At 29.8% G+C, this 26,634-nt stretch overlaps 1 protein-coding gene across 2 annotated transcripts; it reads right to left on the bottom strand.

Annotated features, from left to right (window-relative positions):
• Positions 1-2,605: 2,605 nt before the first annotated feature.
• On the bottom strand, positions 2,606-26,445 carry LOC111634869 (cytochrome P450 3A6-like). 2 transcript variants are annotated; one of them, XM_023379711.1, is made up of 14 exons: positions 26,372-26,445; positions 20,025-20,121; positions 18,028-18,077; positions 17,849-17,945; positions 12,636-12,764; positions 12,320-12,545; positions 10,119-10,261; positions 8,318-8,405; positions 8,169-8,241; positions 7,981-8,089; positions 7,058-7,146; positions 4,992-5,132; positions 4,635-4,794; positions 2,606-2,867 (listed from the first exon to the last, which is right to left on the bottom strand). In XM_023379711.1, exons 1-14 carry the CDS (start codon positions 26,431-26,433, stop codon positions 2,796-2,798), a joined length of 1,536 nt encoding a protein of 511 aa, XP_023235479.1. In that variant the 5' UTR covers positions 26,434-26,445; the 3' UTR covers positions 2,606-2,795. The 2 variants fall into 2 exon arrangements, with proteins under 2 accessions (XP_023235479.1, XP_023235478.1); XM_023379710.1 differs by lacking the exon at positions 26,372-26,445 and adding an exon at positions 23,003-23,079.
• Positions 26,446-26,634: the final 189 nt, after the last annotated feature.

Raw genomic sequence — 26,634 nt, 5'->3', positions numbered from 1 at the left:
CCATGAAATACCTGAATGATCTGAAAACAGCATTTCTATGTTTTTGTGAAAATTGTTTTACACAGGGAAGTGGTTTTGGCAGAAGATAATGCTGCAATCTGTACAGCTGACATAGTTAGACATTACTTTTAAGAGAATAAAGTCCTTATAATTAATTGGCCAGCTTATAGTCCTGACTTGAACATTATAGAAAATGTTTGACATTTAATGAAACAGAAAATATATGAACATGGACAGTTTAATATTGTGAGTTTTAAAAAAACATGCAATTCAACATTAGGCTGATAATTTCGATGCAATTGCGATTATTGTAAATGTTTATAAATCAATTCATCTACATTAAACTTACTACACCAAGTGAGCATTTGCTGAAACAATTTTTTATTAACAAATGTCTTTCTAGGTTGTTAAATATTATAGAGAAAAAAGGCAGAAAGCTTACTAATTGTTAATTTAGTATGAATAATTTTCTTTACCATTAGGGAAGAAAAACTATTCTAAAAATTTTTGTCCACATGATTTTTTAGAAAACTCAAATAAATATCAAATTATAACACATCTCACTTTAAAATTCTGTTGACTTACTTATAATAATAAATTTGTGAGACTAATCGGGGGTAGGATGTTTACGAGGATGTCCCTCTCCTACCACTTACTCGACTCAAGACCTCGAGGTCCGGTCTCGCTTGTCTAAAGGATGGGAAAAACGGGTTAGGAGAAAGGATCGTTAGATTCTTTCTCCTGTCTGACACCAATCTATCTATTTATCGCGGATAGATACGCGGTTAATTCGATGGGGAATTATCACGAGCGATCTCGTCGAAAGCTTCGGTTTGAGTATGGAGTGGAAATTGTCGGAAGAAACGCACACCAATCCAAGTTCATTAATAAAATACCCGTTTATTCCGGTTATTCCGTACATTTAGTCCATTACACTTAGTTAATTATTTAAGGAGTCGAAGGTACAGATCCCTGGCCTCGGGAATTTCAATCCGTATAGTTCATTTGTCGCGACCCTAACCGCGAGGTTGGAATATTCGAGAGAGAGCTTACATATCATCGCGAGTAGCATAAATACCTCGAGTTGTAGAGGTTGAAGGGTTCAGGACGATCTCGGAGTCCGAATCCTGGGCTCGTAACTATAGTTCAAGTCGTAATCAAAGTCTTTAGAAGACGGTGGCGACGAGAGGCAGGCGATTCACGGGCACACTCACAGTTCAGGAAAAACTTGCTCCCCCTCGGTGGGTTCACAGTTTCTTTTATATGGGGGGATATCTTCTCGAGATCTCTCCCTGTACGTCATAGGTGATGATCTTCTTTGACCAATGGTGGGTGAAGTGACTAAATATGACACAACAGTTAACTCATCTTCTACAGGGAAGTATTGTGGTGGGAAAGGAGTTTTTATGAGCGATTTTTATGAGAAAATTTGTCGGTTGTTTTTTCCTTTTTGAGTTAACCCTAACTTTANCTACGCTACGCTACTGCATCCACCAATCAGAAGTCAGTGAAATGTAGGTCATTGCGACACGGCGCGAAAATGGCGAAAAAAAAGTTTTTCTTTTGTGTACGTTCCCTCGTGGCTACTCTAGAATAGATCTGGAAAGATTTATCGAAAACATTCGAAAGTATTCGTGTATTCACAATAAGAAATATCCCGATTATAATAATGGATGCCTAAAACACGCGATATGGAAAGCCAAAGGAAAATCCTTCAATTTAGAGGAGTATATAATAAAACAAGTAAAACGGCAAAACCGTATTTGGGACAAGACTATGTCTCAGAGACGGAATCACTTTGATGTTCAAGGCAGGTCTCGTTCTCATTCTTCTATCTTCTTTGATATCGCTGCTTTTGGGCACGATCGTTCAAACTTCGCCGGCCACGACCACGAGATCGTCCACGATGCATCTTCGATGAAATTAACCTATCTAATTTCGAAATTTCTCTCCGTCGCGCGTCGGCCAGGGTTGAATTTTTGTCGATGCGTAACGAAAAGTTCCCGTTTTTGAAAAAAGTAATAGTGGCTATTGTATTGTCCGAAATTATTTTTTTATTTTGCATAAACAATATACAGTTTAATCCGATTATAATATCATCGAATGTAACGACAACCCTCAAATTTTTATCAGTCCTGTGATTTTACTATACTAGATAATGTTAAAAAACCCACTTGTAACCGACATAAAACCGTTTTAACGTCATATTTGAAGCACTCCCAAATTTACAAAATTAGATTACAAATTTTATTTAACATAGAAGAAACTACGTGTTCGGTCCTAATGTCAGAGTTCACTTCTTAGAATGACTGTGGGTGGTACTCTCCCCTACCTGACTTCGGTGGGGTGAGATGCCTGTTTTGTCTGTTTGTAGAAGAGGGTCGCCATTTTGTATTTTATTTTGACTTGATTCTCGGTCCCCCGACTACCTACGAGTCTGGATATTTTTATGCTCAAATGATATCGAAACGGAAAGAATGCGCCGTATGAGCGACACCCTTCGGGCTTGACGGTGAATCGGTGTCAGAACAAGAATGTCGATCAAACGAGAGTGGAAATGAAAAAAGTATCGAAATCTCACAATAATGCAACACCCTGTATACGTTTACGTTTATTTTCAAACAAGAGAAACATTTTATAAATTTTTTAAGATTTAATCACAATATTGTTTTGCTGTGATAGTCATACAGTATTTTAAATTTCCTTAAGTAATAACTGTTTTTATTTCATTTGGATAATAAAACAAACAAACAATTTAAATAAAGTTTAAACAAAGTTAATAATTTCGATTATCTTCAATTAGGAGTAGCTTTAATATAAACAGGATGCTTTGAATGTGTTACCACAAAATCAAATGAAGGTTCAAGCTGCAATAAATATAAAAATAAATTATTAATAAATAAATAGACCTCAAATTTATCTAATAATAGTTGTATATGTAATCTATATAAATAAAGAATAGTGTAAATTCTTATTTTTTATATCTACTCCCAACCAATTAGAACATCAATTAATATATGTATGCAAAAACAGATTGTGTAGCTACTAGTATTGTATTCGGAATATATTGGATTCCAACTCACTCATCACAACCCCTGCAAGAAAGATAGAGATGGAAGAACCCATAGACAAATCATGTTTTTAGAGGTAAATATTAAACTTTGAACATAAAATACAAGCATCCCTCGTACAACACGACACTTCTACAACGCGATTACGCTGTAACACTGATAGAAAATTTGGAATATCCCTGGTACAATACGGTACGAGAATTCGGGAAATCGTCCGTACAAAATTTTACAATTTTTAAGTGAAAATTCCGATATTCGATGTTTTATATTCAATTTGTTTTGTGCCTATCGCCAGGTAGGTTTACTTTAATAACCGACAGGGTATTTTTTCTTCCTTGTCCTAGCTTTCCTATCAACCAAGTATCGTTGTCGTTGCTTTCAGACTACTCTTTAAGACTGTCTCTGTGTTTTGTTTGTAAGTTATAGATGGACTTCGTATTTAGCATATTTAAAAATTATTAGGTAAGTTTATTAACCTATTTTTAACCACAGGTAAGTAATCATTCGTAAAAATGACAAACGAAATACAACGGTATCTCGGTATTCGAACATAAATTCCAGAAAATTTAATTGTGATTTTTAGTTGATTATTGATTGTATATGAATTATTAATTGCTTTCATAAACGTATTTCTCTTTTTTGTTACTATTTGCTAACTTTTAAAACCTAAGCCCATATTTTGTATTAGTTCTTTGTTTCGTATAGCACGGATTCGCATAACACGGCACTTTTTCGGAACGGAACTACCGTGTTATACGTTCGATAAAGTTGGATTGGAAATCATGTCTAAAGGCAAACCTAAAGCGTGGTTTGCATATGTGGACTCATCTCTCTGCCTAAGGATTATTCAATCACTGCATTTCTTGCGAAAAATGAAAATTGTGATAAAAGTTGGAATCCAGGGAAAAACCGGTAGCTGTACCACCATTCTTTCTGTTCAGGTGTAGCTCTGTAGGTGACATTGTAATTGGTTGCGAGTATAAAAAAGGAAGAATATACATCGTTTTTTACTTATATTAATATTTAGTTATATTAAACTTATGCTAAATTATTTAAATGCCATTTTAATTAGTACGTGATACATATACATTCTGATTTATTAAAAGAATACGTAGAATTTTTTGTCAGACAGTTTGATTAATCTTAAATGGAAAAAAACACACTTAACTATGGCTTCCTATACAAGGGTAATGGATTTCTTATAATTTAAACGCTGTTTACTGTTTATTTTATTACAAATTATAATATTAAAAAAATAGTTTTGAAAAAAAAATTATTAAAATCATATGGCTTAGGCATTATGTCTTTTCATTTATATTGTTTTTCTCTAAATATTATTGGATTTCAAAATGACTTTCGACATATCCTACTGATATAAATTTTTAAATAATTTTCATTTAACTGATATATCTTTTTAAAATTGCTCATTTATCATTCATAGCATATCCTAAGAATGATAATGATTTGTGAAATACAAGCCAACTTAGAAAACTGAAGTTAAACATCCCTAATTATTTCGTATTATATTTTACATGAGATAAAAATTTAACAGACATATATTACCTTATTAGTTTCTGGGCAAAGACTGAATTTAAAACTTTTCACAAGATTGGCCAAAATTAGCTTTACAATTAATTGGCCTAGCCTCATTCCCGAACAATGTCTTGGGCCTATTCCAAAAGGTTGATATATATAAGGATTGATGTTTGATTTATCTTCAAATCTGCAAGTAAAATTACAAACTTGTATAAATTTAATTAAAATATTACTTTATAGACAACTAATTTGCAATTTTCAATAAATTGTTCTGTCTTTTATTGGTAAATACTGAATTAATTTCATTATACCCATCAGTGACACGATACTTTAACATTAATTTAATATTGATAGTTACAATAAATTATAAAAAATTAAAATTACCTTTCAGGTTTAAATTCATCAGGATCTGTCCAATATACAGGATTTCTGTGCAAACCATATTGAGGTACAATAATAGTCATATTTTTGGGAATTAAAATATTCTTATATACATAATCTTCTTCTGCCACTCTATTAATAAAGCTACGTTAAAAGAAATACAAATATACATAAGTCTCTATCATCCAAATTTATTATATTTAAAAATCATTCTTAAGACTCTCACTGTGCTTTGTTTTTATACATTAATCTTCGTATTTAGTAAAGTTTATTTAAACATTTTTAGATAAGTGTTATTAAACTTTTTTAACCGTAAGTAATCATTCGTAAAAATGAACGAAATACAACGGTATCTCGGTTAGCTCAAAAGATAACGATACTTTGTAAGAAGAAAATGTCCTTGTTTAACTAAAATTAATATTAACACCTCCCTCAGTACTTTTAATTGTGATTTTTAGTTAATTATTAATTGTATATGAATTATTGATTGCTTTCATGAACGTATTTCTTTCAGTAACGAAAAAAAATAGTATACTTTTGTTAACTTCTGGAACTTAATCCCATGTTTTGCATTAGACTTGTTTCGTATAGCACGGATTCGCATAACATGGAACTTTTATGGAACATAACTACCGTGTTATACGAGGATACCTGTATTTTGCTGCTTGAATGGAAAATATAATTTCATTTCTGTACTTTTGCTGATTGGCATCGGTTTATTTAATGCTATAACAACGTTCTTAAAATAACCTTTTTTAAAAGTCCAGGGAATCCTTTCTGAGTTGTATAGTTAAGCTGACGAATGCGACAAAAATTAGTTTCTATCGGAATTACGTGACTGGTGTTTAGTCAAATATCATTCTGTGACGTACTGTATATTTCGTTTTTGGTTCCGATAGCCGAGTAGCGAGTGCGACAGATGGAGTTCTCTTATCGGTCATTCTCGTGTTCTGTTAAGTACTGTATATGTACTGTACATAATTATGCAATGAAAGTGAAAAAATGCAGTTTTAGGTGTATTTTTGTGAGCAATTAGAAAGAGAGAATGTTAACATTCTGCCTCGCGAATCTCAGTTTCTGCTCTATGATAATGCTTTTCAACTAAAATCATTCTTCGTTTAAAGAATCCGATCGTCTTCCTAAGCCATTAGCCTTATATTTATGCAATGAATTACGAGATAAGTTACGAGATAAATGTTATAAAAAAACTTCTCTCTACATAAGTAACTTTTATAGCGTTATTGTTTAATATTAGAATTTAAATAAAAAATAAGTAACTATATTATGAACACTGTTTTACAAATAGGCCTATATTGTTTCATTTGCATACGTAAAATTAAAATGACAGCTTCGATTATACAATACAGTATATAAAAGTTGCGTGTATGTTCTTTGATTACATATTTTCACACAAAAAAATTCAGATTATACCGTAGCCTACTAATACACGACAATACTAAAAACACGTGCTTCGCTTTGTAAACAGCGAATTGTAGTGATAAGCACAATGTTAACTGAATTATGATTGGTTAAAATGTAAAGCCATAGCTTCGTGGGACTCAGGCAAATTTGAATTAGGGGAGCCCCAAGTACTGTACAGTACATTGCTGACTTTAGACATTTTTCTTCGAGGGAATTTTTAGGGGAATTATTTTCTTGTAAAAGATTTGTTTGGGGCCCCCTGTTGGTGGGGTCCCAGGCAATTGTCTTTTTTGCCCATAGGATGACGTTTCACTGAACTAGAACTTCTTTGTTTCCATTGACTAAATATAAAAAGTTTTCTTTTAACAAACTTTTTATGTATTATAAAATTGATTATTGCGTGATCATGTACTGCATGAAACTACCATAATGGCTTTGAACTTTTCCTTATAAACTGAAGAAAAGTGGACTATTTACATCAGCATCAAATTTCAATTTCAAATATGTTACAAACATAATCTTCATTCGTTCGATTCTCTTATCACAAATATCTTATAATTGTAATTTCTATCAAGTCGATCTTTAACAATAATTACTTTAATTTGTACTAATTCCTTCCATTTTATTAGAGAAAAGCATAAACTTACTTTGGAGCAGGTGGAAACATTCTTAATGTTTCACAGAATACTTGATCTAAATATTTCAGTTTGGATAACGTGGAGTAGTCAATAGTTTCCTATATAAAAGTAATATTAATATTAACACGTTGAAGATATTTTATTGTTAATTAATTAGGTATAATTATTCATATAAAACATTATTTGTTTCATACATAATTTTTATACAATGAAAAACTGTAATAGGTAAAAGTGTTAAATAATATCATGTTTATTTTATAATAATAAACACGACATTAATTAATTATTATATAAATAATAATAGTATATTAGTTTAAAATATATGATGTCCTGTACAATAAGGGGCAAATAATAACCGTATCATTTCACAACGCAATTAACTAAAAGTCTATGTTAGACCTTTCGATGCTCTTACAATTTTAATGTACGGAGTCTCATCATAATTTTATTTGAATTATCCAAATACGTAATTCTGGTTGAGTATGTTTACTTTGACTTGCCTCGAACTATACGGAACCTCAAACTATAGCAACTCTACTGTACAAAGTAATGCTTTTCCAAGATGACAATTTCCCAACAACTCCACCAGAGGCCTTGCCGATGAAACCGCTGAACACTGGTCATGGATTCGCGCCTCACCAATGGATTAGCCACGTGAAGTTTTTCGAGTTTCCTATACGTGTCTAATACCTAAATAAAAGCTATATTCCCATAATGTCTTCCCTTGAGGCATCTTGTCAAATCGCATTTGTGTAGCTTTGTCTTATATCCAATAATCCAACATCAATCCACTTTCTCAACAAGATTAAGAACAGTTCGAAAATGAAATGAATGGAAGATCGTTTTCTCAATATTCTACGCAAATAGTCTGAACTATTTGACTATTTACCTGACTTTATTTATTCTATAAAAAGAGAGAGAGAGACCAATACCTCTTTATTATTATATTGTGATATTTCTTCTCTAATTCTTTCTTGTATCTCTGGATACTTGGCAATATAATAAGTGGCAAATATCACGGGATTACGAATTGTATCGTATCTTAAAGGAATAAAAATGAAGAGATTGATATTAAATAAACATTAAAAAAATTTTTTAACACTGTCAAACTAATACGTACGCAGTAACAGCAGCATAGAAACTATTTGAGATGCAGTCTATTTCAGTTAGAAGTGATTTTTCAGTTTTTGATTCTATAAGACATTTTTATGTTTCGTAAAATATTAGAAATTGTACAATATTATTGAATTAAAATGGAATTTATATTACCTGAATTTTCGGTCTCTTGAGAAAATATAACTTTCTTTTTTTTAAAAATAGGGTCGATCATATGTTGCAAAAGGTCTATATAATTACTCTGAAAAAATCATAAGATTAATCTTTAAACTCAGCATTTCTATTAATAAATTCGTATTATTAAATGATAATATAACAGTTTAATCGACATTTTAGGGAAAACTTTCCTCAATAAAGTAAGTTTATCCTTAGCTAATATTGTATTTCTATTTCTGATTTTGAACTTAAATCATGTACAGTTTGTTTTAAAACAAACTTCAATTCTCAAAAATAAAGTCTTAGTCTTTTTACAATAACCAATAATACATGGTGCAGGAAAAGTTTCTGACTTTTTAAGATAACTGATTTACAGTAATAAAACTAAATATCTGATTACATATTTGGATTAAAAAATGGTATGTAATAGTGGAAGAATATTTATTACAACTAATAATCAGTGTAAAGTTTGTTCCCTTCATTGCACTGAAAAATTCTTGTGGCGAAATTTCCCATCAACTGGAGGGTGTCATCTTTAGTGATAGATGACCTTTCTTTTGCAACGTGTATAATTAATTGATCTTTTGTTCGTGATTGTGGTTGAGATAGCTTACTGTTTTGAAGCCTTCTCCAGATATGGACTATGAGATTCAGGTTTGGAGAGTTTGTAAAGCTTCAGGAGTCTGGAGAAATGTCCAAATCCCTAGAAACTCTGAATTTCTTGTGAAGTTTATTTGGCAGTATGCGACCTCCCCAAATGGTACTTCTGATATAATGGCGTATTGTTGAAGTGCACAGTTTTATGCCTCTGCAAGTAATCTTTAGAAAAATTGAATTTTCGGAAACTTTACGGGGACCTAATCCTATATTTTTTCTTCATCAGCTTATGAATTTTATTCTTTGATTTGGAGATCATTTTGGCAGGCAGTCCATTTCCCGATGCATCAACAATAACATTGTCCTCTTTTTGACACTATTTCCCGACATCGCATTTAGTTGTTAGTATGCCTTTCTTTTTTTGTAGAAAATCCAACTCCCTGAATACCTTGAATAAGGCTACGAGTATGCTGTCAAACTTTGCCCTTTACGACAAAAACATTAATTAGATATTAATTTTGTACACTACACACCGATAGGAATGATATCCAACCATAAAAAATAGAGAAAAATTGCAGACAGACACACACACAGAAAAAAATGTAACATTTATACTGCGGGATATGATGGAAAATGAGTTGTAAAAATAGTTTCTGACTCAAGTTAGAAACTTTCATTATACCAAAAGCAAAGAAATTAATTGGCAGACACTATTGCCTTAAATGTTTCTCAGAATTCTCCTCAATAAATATCTTCCAAGAGTTAAGTTACTGCTTCAAGTCGTGAAAAACAGAGTGGCAAAAGTAATCGATTCCGAATAAAGTACGGGTTTTTAGTCATCTGACGAACGAGCTCTGGCGATTTGGCACAAATGGTACCTAGTGCATTAATCTGTCATGCCACTTGCCAGTGAGTTGGTGTAATATATGTCTTTTCATAACAGCAATCCTTGGGAAGCAGAAATACAGAGGCAGCCATTCAATAGACGATTGGAAAACATCTTCATGAAACCTAGGAGAATCAGAAATTTTTGGTGCACCCTGTATAACATTTTAATTTTATAATAAAATCTCATAACAAACGGCACTACGCACATACTTTTTTTTAACCTTAAATTTTCTGATCATGTACAGTACTTCCCCAGCAGTAGAACAGGAGGTTAAAGGAACCAGGAAATTAAATATGTTCCACAATTTCCTACCTTATATACAGATAGTCTAGCAGAAATAGCATCTTGACACATATTATATATATCCAACATAGAAGGAGATGATAAGTAGTACTTCACTGTGTGATACCAGACTCGAATATAATAAAACACGTTCATCACTTCTGGTAAACATACTGGAAAGGTTATACAACTATTTTATGTACTTAATTAAAATAAAACAATCAATTAATAGTAACTTTAGATCTATAAATTAAAACATAGGATAGTTACACAAAAAGTTATTGTGTAATTAGAAACCTATATATACTGTATATAGAAATGAGGATGTTTGGTTGTTTGTGTTTTGTTTGTTCGCTATTCGCTATGCAAGTCTAGGCCGTTCGACCAATTCCTACGAAACTTGGCAGTTACGTTCACATACTTCTAATTTAGATAATGTCGTAATCCCACTCTAAAATATCGATTCAGTTTCTATAAATGAATTAATTTGTATTTACATTCCATAGAAAATAATTAACTAAATATATTTCTTACAAAAAAAGGATATAATTTAAAAATATATATATTGTATTCATTTAATTATTGCGAAAATGATGTAGCGCAAAATAGATGCACCATCACGCTATTACTGCGACAGGTAGCATATACAGTAGCGTGTTGTAGTAGTGTTGCCCCTGTATATCATACTTTTCCTGTTAGCAACGGAGTCGTGCCGGTTATGTATCTAACCTTGTTCAGGGGAAGATTTTTGAATTGAAATAACGTGACTTGCGTTAAAAATTGGAAGTTCTTATATAGTTAATCTGGTCATCTATCTTTTACAATTTCCATATCTATCTCGACTTTCATCTACCTAACTCCTTTCTCGATATTAAGAAAGGATAGAGGCGGACGGATGACAGTGGGAATTTATAGAAGAAATTTGGAATTTGTTAAGCTGCAATTTTTTCAAATTGCAGCTTAACAAATTGCAGCCCAATAAGACCCTCTAATAATCGAGTCTATAAAACCATCGAAAACCGGTAGTCGGTCGTAGGTTCGTGTATTGCCAACGAACTGGTAACGTGAAGTTTTCTGAGTTTTCTTAGCGTTAATAATAATAGTCGTTGATTATCCTCTGGAGAAAGAGAACTACTACTTTTGTTCGAATTAACTTTCAACCTCTATCTGCAACAGATCCTTCTTCCTATCGGACCAGAGGTATGGTGGCATTAGAATAGGAAAATTACATAATGAAAGGCGAGTAGTAAATATAATTTAAGGGATTTTCCAAGATGCCGTGTATAAGTATTTGGTCCATTTTTCACGAAATTTGATTCGTTGGCAGATTATCATTTGATATTAGGCTGTGAATGGAACAATTTCATAGAGCTAACATTAGAAAAAATGCTGTCTACCAATGAAATTATGCCATTTCGTATCGCGATAAACATGACAATGGTAGACAAAATTGACCAAATTTTTTATATGGTTTTCATTTTAATGTTTGTTATATTATAGTAATTGATTTATATAACTACAACGTTATCTTGCGTAGTTTTATCACACCGAGTGACCAATCTAACACATTTTAAAAATTCTTTAACTGTACACAATTTAAAGAATTTTTAAACGTGTTAGATTAGTCGATCGGTGTGATAAATAATTACATAAGATAACCTTTGTAGTTATATAAATCAATTACTATAATGTAATATAATAGAAAGGTTAAAATACTAAAGAATCTAATAATCGTAATGTTCTTATTTTTTTGCCCGGGGCAACGCTGGGCTTACCTGTTAGTACAGTATCTAACATAAAGTAGATTTATTAGAGTAGACATTCAAAGAAAGTATACGAATGCCAATATTAGTTATATAATTGTCTTAATGTAAATGAAATTATGTACAATTGTTTTTAATACAGTATTATATAGATATAGCTTATTGCAAACAAAAAAAAATACAATTCTAACTATTTTTAAGCTTTATAGAATTTAAATAAATTACTTCTAAACTGTAGATATGTTTGAATATTTTGCATAAAAATAAATGCTAATTTTAATTTTATTAATTAAAAGTTAATTTAGTAAAGAAATGAATTTTATTGCTAATTTTGTGATATAAAGTTTATAAATGTCTATTGTTCTATATATTATACGTTATATTATATTAAATATATATACAAATAGATATATAATTAATGCTTTATATAACTTATATTAAAAGATAGGTTATAAAATTTTTACTAACAAGAAATGAAATTGATGGGATTTATTAAATTCGTATCGAATGCATAATTCAGAGATTGAACAACTCTTTTCTTCTCGTTAATCTTTATACCGAACAATGTCTTGAAAGTTATATCGGCTACAGTAGTGGAGAAAATCTCTTTCACATCTAATGTTTCTTTATTTTCAATAATTTCTTTCATTTCTTTCCAATTTTCTTCAATGGTTTGGTTTATGGCATTTGTCATCTATACGTAATAATATCATAAAAATATTTTAAACAATTCGTTTTTAAAATATACTAAAATGGAAAAATCAAATGAAGAAAAAATATATACAGTTTTCAGTTTGCTAGTAGTAAAAGTTGGTGTGATCATATCTCGAGCTTCCTTCCAAATTGGCCCTGAATTTACACTTGTGCTGAATTTAAATACTGGATTTGGTACTGCAGCATTCGGTATCACTGACTAAAAAATATTTAAATACATTAATAACCACTATTTGCGCTTTATTAAAGTCTATGATATTATTTTTAAGCTGCATACTAATTTCAAAGCCATTCACAATTTACTTAAAATAATTGACTTTTTATTTCTTTTAGGAATGAATTTAATCTAATCGCTTTTATAGGTAATTTCACAGAAAACAGAACGGAATTAAACGTGATCTCTTTATAAATATCTAATATTAATGTATAAGATTGATCTCATTTAAAATTAAAAAGCATTTCATATTATTTCCAATATACCTATCATATAAAGAAGTATTAGTGATCATTTCAGATGTATTGGCGCAAATACTACAGTTTATAAGAAAACGATAGTCGCATTGAAGGTTTGATTTTATCTGCGATAAAGTAAAAGCTAAAGAAACATTGTTTTATAGAATACGTCAGAAGATTAAAACAAATATTTTATTATTATTATTTACTTATAAAACAAAGGAAACAAAGTATAGTCAACAAACACTCTAGTTATGAGTGTAACAAAAGTTCCAATTCGATTATACTTGATATATGATTATGGATATGAGAATATATTTCTTTCGATACAGCTTTATCAATAATTTAGTACTTATCTTTCAACATTTGGTGTGTGCTTTAAGATATACCAAACTGTCATTTGAGAAGCCTTTGTAAGGTTAGTTGACTGCAAGACATTGGTGACTACTTAATATTTTCTACCAAAGCTTTTTATTCCGAACTTTTAGTTTACGTGGACGTCATTAATACTTATTGGTAATACATTTAACTGGATTTCGCAGATGATTCCAAACAACTTTATATGAGCGGTAAAGTGAACGTGAAATTTGTCGGGTTGGAGTGTTCGAAGCCTCCAGTCCGTCTATTTTCGCTTTTTTATAGTCAGTTAACAACTTTCCATGTCATATTTTTGCATGTCAAAATTATAGAATTTACTGGTGTTTTGAGTTTTTATGTTGAGTTTAATGATAAATACTACTGGTTCTCAGCAAAGTTGTCGATTACCTATTTTCTAATGATCATATAACTTTTAATTTAGATTATAAAATTTTATACATTATATATGATAACACTTATTATCGATTTTTCCTTGCTTCAGTTTTGAAAGCGATGTTTTATCTGGATATCTACATAGATTAATTTAATGAAAAATAAAGATAGCGACAAATCATGGCTATAAATGGAAAAGTATGATTCATTTTTATGCAAAAATTCCGTTGTATACACGTTCAAGTAATTTTTGTATAAATAAAGAAATCAATATTGATCAATAAGTAGTTAGAAAAACATGTTAAGATTAGAAAACAGAGAATTTAGAGAATTTCAATTTATGTATTAATTTAATAAATAAAGTTATATAATACCCAACATCGTCTGATCCTTTTCATAAATAACATAATATGATGTAAGTATATGTGGCATGTTATATGTCAGGATGTACTGTACTTTAATAAGCGAAAAATATCACATCGCATCTGTGCATTGCGCATTTAATCTAAGTAAGGAATATGATCCACAAATAAATGAAGAATTTCAGAAGGAAAGAAAAAAACACGAGAACATTCATGATTTTAAAAAATCAGTTATAAATATAATTTTCCTTTAAAGTGAAAACATTCTTTTAATCGAAGATTATACAGGCTTTGAAACTTCACTTGCATAATATGCATACAATACTTGTTGTAAATACAACCTGCGTCATCAAGTGAAGGTTATGTGTGATCATTTTGATTAAACACGTGATATATCATTCTTTTTTTATCTATAATTAATGAGATAAAACACGATAAAGTAATTTATTAGTTTAAAAATAACAAATGATAATAATTCTTGTAAATATGTTTATAATTAATTAGCTGTATTATCAGCCATTAAAAATTATAAAAAATATGAAGAGTTTTTATATTATATCAATTTCTTAACATTATATTTTACTTTATACTTTTGTTACACTTTATATGTAGTGAATATACTGTACATATAAATTTTAATATATAACGTTATACATTGTTATCATATCAAAAAAAATTTTAATATTTTTATTGATAGTAGTAGAGTTACAAAATGTTGTTATATAATAATGATAAAATTGTATATATATATATTACTGTAAATTATATGTATATACTACATATTCTGTATAAAGTATATGTATGAAAGATATTTGATAAAATTTTTCAGTTGTTCTAGTTTGCAACTCAAGTAAACAAATAAATTATTTCATATGAAGCAGAAGTTAATTGCAATCATTATATTATTTTTATTCATATTTATTATTTTCTTATAATAAATTCACTATTATTTAAAGCTATTTATTTATTTACATCTTTAAAACATGTAATTTACAGCTATATTTATCAGCAAATAGCAACAACAAGAAAACAAAAACTAGATTTTTTGGTAATTAATTACAATGTTAAACATAATTAAACAAATAAAAATGATCTCACATTTCTCCTGTGAAAAATCTGTGCTTTTTTCACTTCAATTATTTTCAAAAATTCCGGATTGAGAACTACAACAATTGGGGTTGTGCCAAAGAAATATCTAGGAAATACAGCAGTATTGTTTTAAAAAAAGTTCAAACAAAGTGTTTAACTTATATGAAGTTTATTTAATAAATATTCACCCATAAATTGGTCCATATTTCAGAAACCAATCGACTTCGAATTTTTTCCCCTAAAATAATTTTAATAAAAATATTGTTAATGATATTAGATTAGTTTAAAATTAATGTTTATAAATGATATTTTTATTGAAATTATTATTTATTGCTTTTCAGTTCTGTTTATCAGAATTTTGGTGCATTCTCTTATTTGAACATATTTTTATTATTAATTTATATCAATGGTTCTTAACCCAATCGTACGTTTTCAATCCAGGCAACCTATCATATAAAGAAGTATTAGTGATCATTTCAGATGTATTGGCGCAAATACTACAGTTTATAAGAAAACGATAGTCGCATTGAAGGTTTGATTTTATCTGCGATAAAGTAAAAGCTAAAGAAACATTGTTTTATAGAATACGTCAGAAGATTAAAACAAATATTTTATTATTATTATTTACTTATAAAACAAAGGAAACAAAGTATAGTCAACAAACACTCTAGTTATGAGTGTAACAAAAGTTCCAATTCGATTATACTTGATATATGATTATGGATATGAGAATATATTTCTTTCGATACAGCTTTATCAATAATTTAGTACTTATCTTTCAACATTTGGTGTGTGCTTTAAGATATACCAAACTGTCATTTGAGAAGCCTTTGTAAGGTTAGTTGACTGCAAGACATTGGTGACTACTTAATATTTTCTACCAAAGCTTTTTATTCCGAACTTTTAGTTTACGTGGACGTCATTAATACTTATTGGTAATACATTTAACTGGATTTCGCAGATGATTCCAAACAACTTTATATGAGCGGTAAAGTGAACGTGAAATTTGTCGGGTTGGAGTGTTCGAAGCCTCCAGTCCGTCTATTTTCGCTTTTTTATAGTCAGTTAACAACTTTCCATGTCATATTTTTGCATGTCAAAATTATAGAATTTACTGGTGTTTTGAGTTTTTATGTTGAGTTTAATGATAAATACTACTGGTTCTCAGCAAAGTTGTCGATTACCTATTTTCTAATGATCATATAACTTTTAATTTAGATTATAAAATTTTATACATTATATATGATAACACTTATTATCGATTTTTCCTTGCTTCAGTTTTGAAAGCGATGTTTTATCTGGATATCTACATAGATTAATTTAATGAAAAATAAAGATAGCGACAAATCATGGCTATAAATGGAAAAGTATGATTCATTTTTATGCAAAAATTCCGTTGTATACACGTTCAAGTAATTTTTGTATAAATAAAGAAATCAATATTGATCAATAAGTAGTTAGAAAAACATGTTAAGATTAGAAAACAGAGAATTTAGAGAATTTCAATTTATGTATTAATTTAATAAATAAAGTTATATAATACCCAACATCGTCTGATCCTTTTCATAAATAACATAATATGATGTAAGTATATGTGGCATGTTATATGTCAGGATGTACTGTACTTTAATAAGCGAAAAATATCACATCGCATCTGTGCATTGCGCATTTAATCTAAGTAAGGAATATGATCCACAAATAAATGAAGAATTTCAGAAGGAAAGAAAAAAACACGAGAACATTCATGATTTTAAAAAATCAGTTATAAATATAATTTTCCTTTAAAGTGAAAACATTCTTTTAATCGAAGATTATACAGGCTTTGAAACTTCACTTGCATAATATGCATACAATACTTGTTGTAAATACAACCTGCGTCATCAAGTGAAGGTTATGTGTGATCATTTTGATTAAACACGTGATATATCATTCTTTTTTTATCTATAATTAATGAGATAAAACACGATAAAGTAATTTATTAGTTTAAAAATAACAAATGATAATAATTCTTGTAAATATGTTTATAATTAATTAGCTGTATTATCAGCCATTAAAAATTATAAAAAATATGAAGAGTTTTTATATTATATCAATTTCTTAACATTATATTTTACTTTATACTTTTGTTACACTTTATATGTAGTGAATATACTGTACATATAAATTTTAATATATAACGTTATACATTGTTATCATATCAAAAAAAATTTTAATATTTTTATTGATAGTAGTAGAGTTACAAAATGTTGTTATATAATAATGATAAAATTGTATATATATATATTACTGTAAATTATATGTATATACTACATATTCTGTATAAAGTATATGTATGAAAGATATTTGATAAAATTTTTCAGTTGTTCTAGTTTGCAACTCAAGTAAACAAATAAATTATTTCATATGAAGCAGAAGTTAATTGCAATCATTATATTATTTTTATTCATATTTATTATTTTCTTATAATAAATTCACTATTATTTAAAGCTATTTATTTATTTACATCTTTAAAACATGTAATTTACAGCTATATTTATCAGCAAATAGCAACAACAAGAAAACAAAAACTAGATTTTTTGGTAATTAATTACAATGTTAAACATAATTAAACAAATAAAAATGATCTCACATTTCTCCTGTGAAAAATCTGTGCTTTTTTCACTTCAATTATTTTCAAAAATTCCGGATTGAGAACTACAACAATTGGGGTTGTGCCAAAGAAATATCTAGGAAATACAGCAGTATTGTTTTAAAAAAAGTTCAAACAAAGTGTTTAACTTATATGAAGTTTATTTAATAAATATTCACCCATAAATTGGTCCATATTTCAGAAACCAATCGACTTCGAATTTTTTCCCCTAAAATAATTTTAATAAAAATATTGTTAATGATATTAGATTAGTTTAAAATTAATGTTTATAAATGATATTTTTATTGAAATTATTATTTATTGCTTTTCAGTTCTGTTTATCAGAATTTTGGTGCATTCTCTTATTTGAACATATTTTTATTATTAATTTATATCAATGGTTCTTAACCCAATCGTACGTTTTCAATCCAGGCAACCAGAATCTCCCATATATATTAAATCATCATCCATGAAGGATTTTCAACACTGCATAATTCTTTTGTAACTGACATTATAAAAGAATTTTAGTATTATAAATATGATTATTACAGATTTCTAATTGTGTTAAACAACTCAATGAGCCCTCCTGATTCATTTATCATGCACCTTTTAGGAAAAATGTGGCGAGATTTCACATCGACTATCGTTAAGGAAGTTGAGCGTTAGGGATGTTGGGGGTAAAGACCTCGCAGTATCTTTTCTAGGATGTTAAAAAATATTCATGTCAAACTCGACGTAGATAAGTTAAATGGTATATAACCCTTTACCTAACATACAGATACACATATTTTGACTTTTATACAGTGGCGCACCAGAGGGGTACACGACAACTGGGCCACGGTGAACTGGGCGATTAACAACGGGCGCTAGTCAATTGGGTGACAGAAACTTAGAAAGTTTTGCATGCCTAGAAAGCATACGATTGGGCGGATATTTTTTGTAATATTGGTAAAATATATATAAATATAAATATGATTAAGACTTATGAACTATGAGTTACAAATTATTTCCAACTTAGGAAAAGGAAATGTTTGAAACTTCTTACTGTGGCATAGTTAATTATTGTATGTCAGAAGCAGTTAAGAAAGTACAGTACATCAAAGAAAAGCGGTTCTTCCAAAACAAATTCTATTAAAGAACTGCTCTTCTTTCATGTGATTTGTTAACTGTTTATAATTCTTTGGAAGAACTTCCGCCAATTTAACATAAGTATGTATAAGAGCAAATCATTTTCAAAAATAAAGTTTAAAATAAAAATTTTGATTTGAATTTCATGTCTATTTTTTTCTTTTAATGTGTGTAACATGTATAAATATGTCCGATAATTACAAAATCGTTCTTTTAACTCAATTCCGCATTATATTTAATGCGGAATTCAATCTACAGCATTAAATATAATGCCACTAATTCATAAAAATAATCTTTTTGTTCAACTCGGCTTTCCAAGTTTAAATCCTGAGTGCGCCATTGCTTTTATATATATGTTAAATTCTGTTAAATCAATCTTTTATATAAATAAATAAAACTTTACCAATAAGTAACCATGAACGCAACACAAAACATCTCGAAAAGTCCACTATATAGCCTATAAGCCTGTATAAATTATAGTGCAAACTAACAGAGAGACATAATTTTTTCCAAATTCTCGCATGTTTTCCTAATTTCTCACTAATTACTTTTTAATATTAGTTTTCTAAACGTAATACTATACTTCAATAGTACAAATTTCTTAAAGACAATCGCTTAACGGACGGACGGATTCTTAATTAATTAAAGACAACTTCGTAATAACTCTTATTGGCTAGATATTGGAAATAAAATGTCTCGCAATCAATTCAGTTTTCGGTTTAGATTCCTAAAAATTTTATAAAATATTTCCGTCCACAATTACATTTCTGGCTTGGCACTTCCCGTTAAGAAAAACGTCTAGATTTAATAAAAATTAAATTTGTAATCTTGTTTATTTTCGTTCGATAAAATAGTCATACGAAACAAACAACTTTTTACTTTTTGTGATGCAAATTATTATTATTTTTTTTGAATAAATAAATTACATTAAATTTATTTATTCAAAATTCTTCATTTTATAAAATTTTATTATGTAAGATAAAGTAATGATAAACTATCTTAAATAATTATGTCGTAAATTATTATTAAAATATCAGGACAACATCACCAAACGGATCAGGTCGAAGCAATTTCCAAACAAGAAGGACGGTTTAGGTCCTGGAATGCCAAGTTTCTCAAAACGACGAAAGTTTTCTCTTCTTTTTCTATAAAGATATATAAAATATAAGTTATTTTACAAATAAAAGTCTTCAGTGTTATAGTGTAATATCTAACAAATTATTTATGATAACTAAATTAAAACAATATTAATAAACTCTAACGCATTCTTAAACTATCCGTTTCTTTTATTATTCAATATTAACATAAAGTGAATTTCAATCTGTTTATTAATTTATTAAACTAAAATCGGTACAATTATTCCAGTGTTTATAAATTATGTTGGTTAATATACTCAGAACTTATTTTTCATTTACAATCTACAACATAAAAACTTCATTCATCAAAATATTGTTAACTCAAAAGCAGATTTTAATATACACGAACAATTATTTATTATTACATCGTCACAATACCGGGCTGCAATTTTTAATCATATTATTAATTTATTTAATTTAAAATATATGCTTTCCACTTCAAATTAGTAGTGGCTTGCCCCTGTATATCTTACTTTTCCTGTTAGCAATAGAGTCGTGCAGGTCATTTAACTCCTTTCAGGGAAAGTTTTTGAATTGAAATAACGTGTTTTTCGGTGCAAACCGGAAGTTTATGTATAGTTATTCTGGGCCTTCTGTCCCATAAGATTTCATATCTAGTCTCGGTTTTCATCTATCTAACACTGTTCTCGAGATTAAGGAAGGATAGACAGACGGACGACAGAGGGAATTTATAACTGGTCTACAGTTATTTTCAAATTGCAGCCCAATAATAAATAAATAAGAAGACGAGAACATCCATGATCGAAAAAAATGAGTTATAGGAAAATATAATATTCATTTAAAGTGAAAAATTCTTTAATGAAATATTATACAGCATTTTAAGCTTAATATGCATTGCATACATATAATAATTTTGCTGTAAATGCTACTGCATCATCAAGTGAAGGTTATCTCTTATTACTTTGATTAAATGAGTGTGATATTTGAATATTTTATCTATGGATACTTATACCTTTGTGATTAATATGAGTTAAACACGATAAGGTAATTTATCAGTTTAGAAATAGTAAATAACGTTGATTATTCTTATATATATATATTTATAATTTATTAGCCATATCATATCCCGGTTAAAATCCGATGGTATCGTTTGTTTATTATGCTTTTTAATTATAACATCGTTTGATGTAAAGCGAAAAAATAACAAAAATAAGGAGCATCATGAAGTACTGTACGTACAGCACCAAAAGAAAAAGCTATAAACAAAAATAGCACAGCGATGAACGAAAATAATGCAATTAAAAATGGACCAGGAAAGACTTCTAGTATTTAATTTTTTGTATTTATTAGGCCTTATATGTTGCAACCAATATGGACAGTATTATCAAATTTTTTTTACGCTGCAATCTAGATTATATTTGCCTTCGTTACAGTTAAATAAAAAATATTTTGAGGTTATTATATTTCAATAAAACAAAGAATTATTTTAAAGTAAAACTGATTATTCTGCAAAAATTATTTAACATCTTCAAACTTTGGCAATTTTGTTAGAAGTTTTGTATTAGAAACAGTCTTGGGTAGATACAGTATGCTTTGATTAGCTATCCTCAAGACTGATATTTAAGCGAAAAATAAACTTTTAGAATGTAAAAATTTTAAAAAAGTAAATACAAACAAAGAAAAGAAATGTAAACAGAAGTACAATAAATACAATAATTGAGAGCATTCAGATGCTCCTCCGTTATTATCATCCTAAATACGAATCATTTTCATAAGAAAAAAGTATAATCACGAAAATGATTAAGAAATCATTTGATAAATATATGGCTACTGCCAAAATATATGAAAATTACGACAAACTTCGAAAACAAAATGTGCTTTAATTAATTGAAATCCTCTATTAAATATTGAAAGCGAGAGAGAAAAAACCTACTCACTAGTCTTTTTTGACCGATTACAGGTTAAATTCATTAGGCCTATTCAAGTCTCTGAAGTATTACATGCAAGAAAGAAAAAGCCATCCGCTAATCTTAACTTAAGATTTTCGAGCCTACAGTAAACAAAAACATGCGTAAGACACTCAGAAAAGAGAAACATTCGATTTATTCACTTATTTTTACAGCAACTGCATGTAAACAGCACACACAGCAAGCCTGACTTTCATGTAACACAACACTTGTTCACCATTTGACCCTGATTTATCTTAATTACTGTATGTGACATACATTAATTAATATCAAACTTAAAAATATATTTGGCATCAATTAGCTACATTATCTGCCATCAAAAATGAAAACTATGAAGATTATTATGATATTGTAATGTAAAGACCTTATTAAGATTTCTTTGACATGGTAACCACGTATATTGAATATATTACAATATTTATTATTCTATTTTCTTATTTTGAGGGCATCTTAAATGATCTTTTGATAACGACGTTCTTTCAGTCTGTGTGTATTTTATATTATAGATAAATAAAAATCTTTATTTCTCAATATATTTTAGATATCTTTTCTCTCCTTGAAAACATTGCAGCGGACGTCTTTGCCTATACATAACTTAATTTACTAATTAAAAGTACTGTACTTGTATAATTAATTACTTGTAATTTAGCCACCATTCTTTTCCTGTTATTCATTTATGTTTTGTTGTTTCCTTTCTCGGTTGTTATATATAACAAAAGGAAAGTATGGCGATCGATCAAAACATTTTTACGCAGTTTAAAGCTTAATTAACCACTCGGCCATTGGTGAGTCGGTTTATATAAATTAGCCTACGGTAAAATAGATTTCGTTATATAGTTGTTTCCCTTAACGTTGCAGTTTCCATAAACCTATCGACGACGTTAAGTGAGGACTTGCTCAAGTATTAATGTAAAGTAAATAAAATACAGTAAAATATGAATAATAAATAAATGAACACTTACAAATACCACTTGACAAAGGTAAGAGTTAGTAGAAAAATAAAAAAGAAAATGAGGGCTTCCATAATGTAATTATAATAAACTATTTCGTTTAATAAGACTTTTTGATAGAGCTTTTAGGCTTTATATAGTATATGCTTATATAAAACGAAGATAACAATTGATTTATTGTGAATCGAATAATTACGATAAATATATGTGATAATGTATTGTAAGAAAGTATTGAAGTGTCAGTGAACGATTAACACTTTAAACGTGTTATATATAAGTTTCCTGGTATTACAATAAATTTTTCGGAATATCATTGTATAACTCATTTTTTTCGATCATGAATGTTCTCGTCTTTTTATTTATTTATTATTGGGCTGCAATTTGAAAATAACTGTAGACCAGTTATAAATTCCCTCTGTCGTCCGTCTGTCTATCCTTCCTTAATCTCGAGAACAATGTTAAATAGATGAAAATCGAGACTAGATATGAAATCTTATAGGACAGAAGGCCCCGAATAACTATACACAAACTTCCGGTTTGCACCGATAAAACGTTATTTCAATTCAAAAACTTTCCCTCAAAGGAGTTAGATGATCTGCACGACTCTATTGCTAACAGTATGATGTACTGTACAGGGGCAAGCCACTACTAATTTGAAGTGGAAAGCATATATTTTAAATTAAATAAATTAATAATATAATTAGAAATTGCAGCCCGGTATTGTGACGATGTAATAATAAATAATTGTTCGTGTATATTAAAATCTACTTTTGAGTTAACAATATTTTGAAGAATGAAGTTTTTATGTTGTAGATTGTGAAAGAAAAGTATATTAATTACTGTATGTGACATACATTAATAAATATCAAACTTAAAAATATATTTGGCATCAATTAGCTACATTATCTGCCATCAAAAATGAAAACTATGAAGATTATTGTGATATTATAATGTAAAGACCTTATTAAGATTTCTTTGACATGGTAACCAAGTATATTATTAAGTTAATATACTTGGTTACCATGTCAAAGAAATCTTAATAAGATCTTTACATTATAATATCACAATAAGAATGTTATCTTTAAGAAGAAAAATTTATCACATTCTTAATGTAAATAGGCGTAATAAAAAATGTGATATTTTATTGATATTTGTTGACCTGCAATTAAATATTGAATATATTACAATATTTATTATTCTATTTTCTTATTTTGAGGGCATCTTAAAACATCTTTTGATAACGACGTTCTTTCAGTCTGTATGTATTTTATATTATAGATAAATAAAAATCTTTATTTCTCAATATATTTTAGATATCTTTTCTCTCCTTGAAAACATTGCAGCGGACGTCTTTGCCTATACATAACTTAATTTACTAATTAAAAGTACTGTACTTGTATAATTAATTACTTGTAATTTAGCCACCATTCTTTTCCTGTTATTCATTTATGTTTTGTTGTTTCCTTTCTCGGTTGTTATACTCGTACATTTATTGATTTTGAGGTACAAAACCATAATCTCCTTCAAAGTAGTCTCCTTGGTAGTGTATACACTTCTCCCAGCGTTCCTGCCATTGCTGGAAACACTGCTGGAACGTATCTTTTGGAATGGCCATCAGCCGGTCCGTCGCATTCCGCACGATGTCTTCTCTCGACTAAAATCGGGTTTCTTTTAGCGGCATTTTCAGCTTGGGAAATAGCCAAAAGTCACATGGAGCCATGTGGGGAGAGTACGGAGCGTGACGAACCACAGGAGTGTTGTGTTTGGCGACGAAAGCCTGAATCAGATGCGCAGAATGGGCGGATGAATTATCACGATGGAGCTGCCAAGTTTTGATCGACCACAGATATGGTTGTTTGTGTCGCACAGCATCGGAAAGACGACGAAGGACCTCCTGGTAGTACTCCTTTGTGTGAAAGTAGCCAAGGACGCAGAGCTCAATCTACGCCACTTACGGGCACCAGTCGGTGAGACCAGTCCTCTAGGATGCAGATCACTAGATCTGATCTTAAATATATCATAGGAGAGCGATAACCGCTAGTTGATCTGAACCCCGAAGTTCAGACGTTCGTCAGGTTCCCGACACCAGTTTGTCAATTTATCGATGCGCGGACTAACACGCGTATGCGATCTGATTCGGACACCCAATTAAGAGACATTTTTGTATAATAAACATAAGTATAATTTAATAAATCTCAAACAAACGAATACAAATAACCAATAACAACGATTATACGACAAGCTATAGACTAGAACTGAATCTATGCTAATGCGCGTTCGAGAGAGAGAGCTCACAAAATTATTCTAAACATACGACCTGTTTAGATGTCGTCGTCTTCGTTTCTGTAGGTAAAGGACACCTTGTAGATCGGTTCATATTACATTCATACGGGAGATCAATTCGTGCACAAATATAAAAATATCACTTCTTCTAAGTGTAGACTCGGGACTTAGTCTATCGGACTCCGCTATGGGCGTTGGCCATCAGGAGGAAACGTATGTGGAGTTTGTATGCTTCGTATCTGTCGAAGAACTCCTCGAATTCTGACTAATCTTCCCTTTTATTTCAAAATTTTCGTCCAATCATCGTCCAGTAACTCTTTCGTGAGAACGGACGAAAGGGGGATGAACGAGGGGTAACCATTTCCCATCTGAGCGAGATTTTTAACCAGATAACGGAAAAACAGAGGATGTTCTCTTTGATGAAAGGAAATAACATTTGTTATCTGGTTTTTCCCATGTCTAAAACAATATTTTTTTCACAAAAACGAAGTAATATTTCGTGTCCATAATTTAAGATTATTAATAAAATTCACAAATTAGATCCAGGGCCTTTCGGATCTCACATTTGCGATGGTTTGGCCTTGTGGTGCGTACTCACGATACACCACCCCACGAGAGTCGAAAAAACTGTCAACATGACCTTGATATTGCTGCGGACCTGCCGCGTTTTTTTTTGGCCTCGAGGATCGTCCCCGAAAGCCTGCCGAATCTTGCGAATGGTTTACTCCTGGGTATCGCAAAGGTTTTTGGCAAAATTTGATGTAATATCGCTGCTCACGTTGTTCAGTCATTTTCCAACTAGTGGAATCCGACAAGAGCTCACTACATGTCCTCACTCATAGGCCGACTGCCAACGACTGACGCTTCCTGCAGGCGGGAAAAAATTCAGGGCTGTGCATGACTGTCCCCTCCACAACTCCACCGAAAGAGGCCTCCTGCGCATCATTGGTTTACGCGGAAAAAATAAAAGTCCGATACTTTTTGAATAGACCTCATATTTTTGCCGACCAAAGGTCCGATACTTTTTGAACGGCCCTCGTATTAATGTAAAGTAAATAAAATACAGTAAATATGAATAATAAATAAATGAACACTTACAAACACCACTTGACAAAGGTAAGAGTTAGTAGAAAAAGAAAAAAGAAAATGAGGGCTTCCATAATGTAATTATAATAAACTATTTCGTTTAATAAGACTTTTTGATAGAGCTTTTAGGCTTTATATAGTATATGCTTATATAAAACGAAGATAACAATTGATTTATTGTGAATCGAATAATTACGATAAATATATGTGATAATGTATTGTAAGATAATATTGAAGTGTCAGTGAACGATTAACACTTTAAACGTGTTATATAT

Source organism: Centruroides sculpturatus, unplaced genomic scaffold (assembly GCF_000671375.1).
Source record: "Centruroides sculpturatus isolate CEXI.00-Female unplaced genomic scaffold, Cexi_2.0 scaffold918, whole genome shotgun sequence".
Taxonomy (NCBI): Eukaryota; Metazoa; Arthropoda; class Arachnida; order Scorpiones; family Buthidae; genus Centruroides; species Centruroides sculpturatus.
This window is presented reverse-complemented; position numbering and strand designations above follow the sequence as displayed.

Coding starts and splice junctions, on each gene's coding strand:
- LOC111634869 (XM_023379711.1), bottom strand. CDS start 26,433: ATGGAAGCCCTCATTTTCTTTTTTCTTTTTCTACTAACTCTTACCTTT. Junction 20,122..26,371: donor ACCTTTGTCAAGTGGTGTTT/GTAAGTGTTCAT, acceptor ATATCTTTATAG/AAAAAGAAGAGAAAACTTTC. Junction 8,090..8,168: donor TTCTATGCTGCTGTTACTGC/GTACGTATTAGT, acceptor TATTCCTTTAAG/ATACGATACAATTCGTAATC.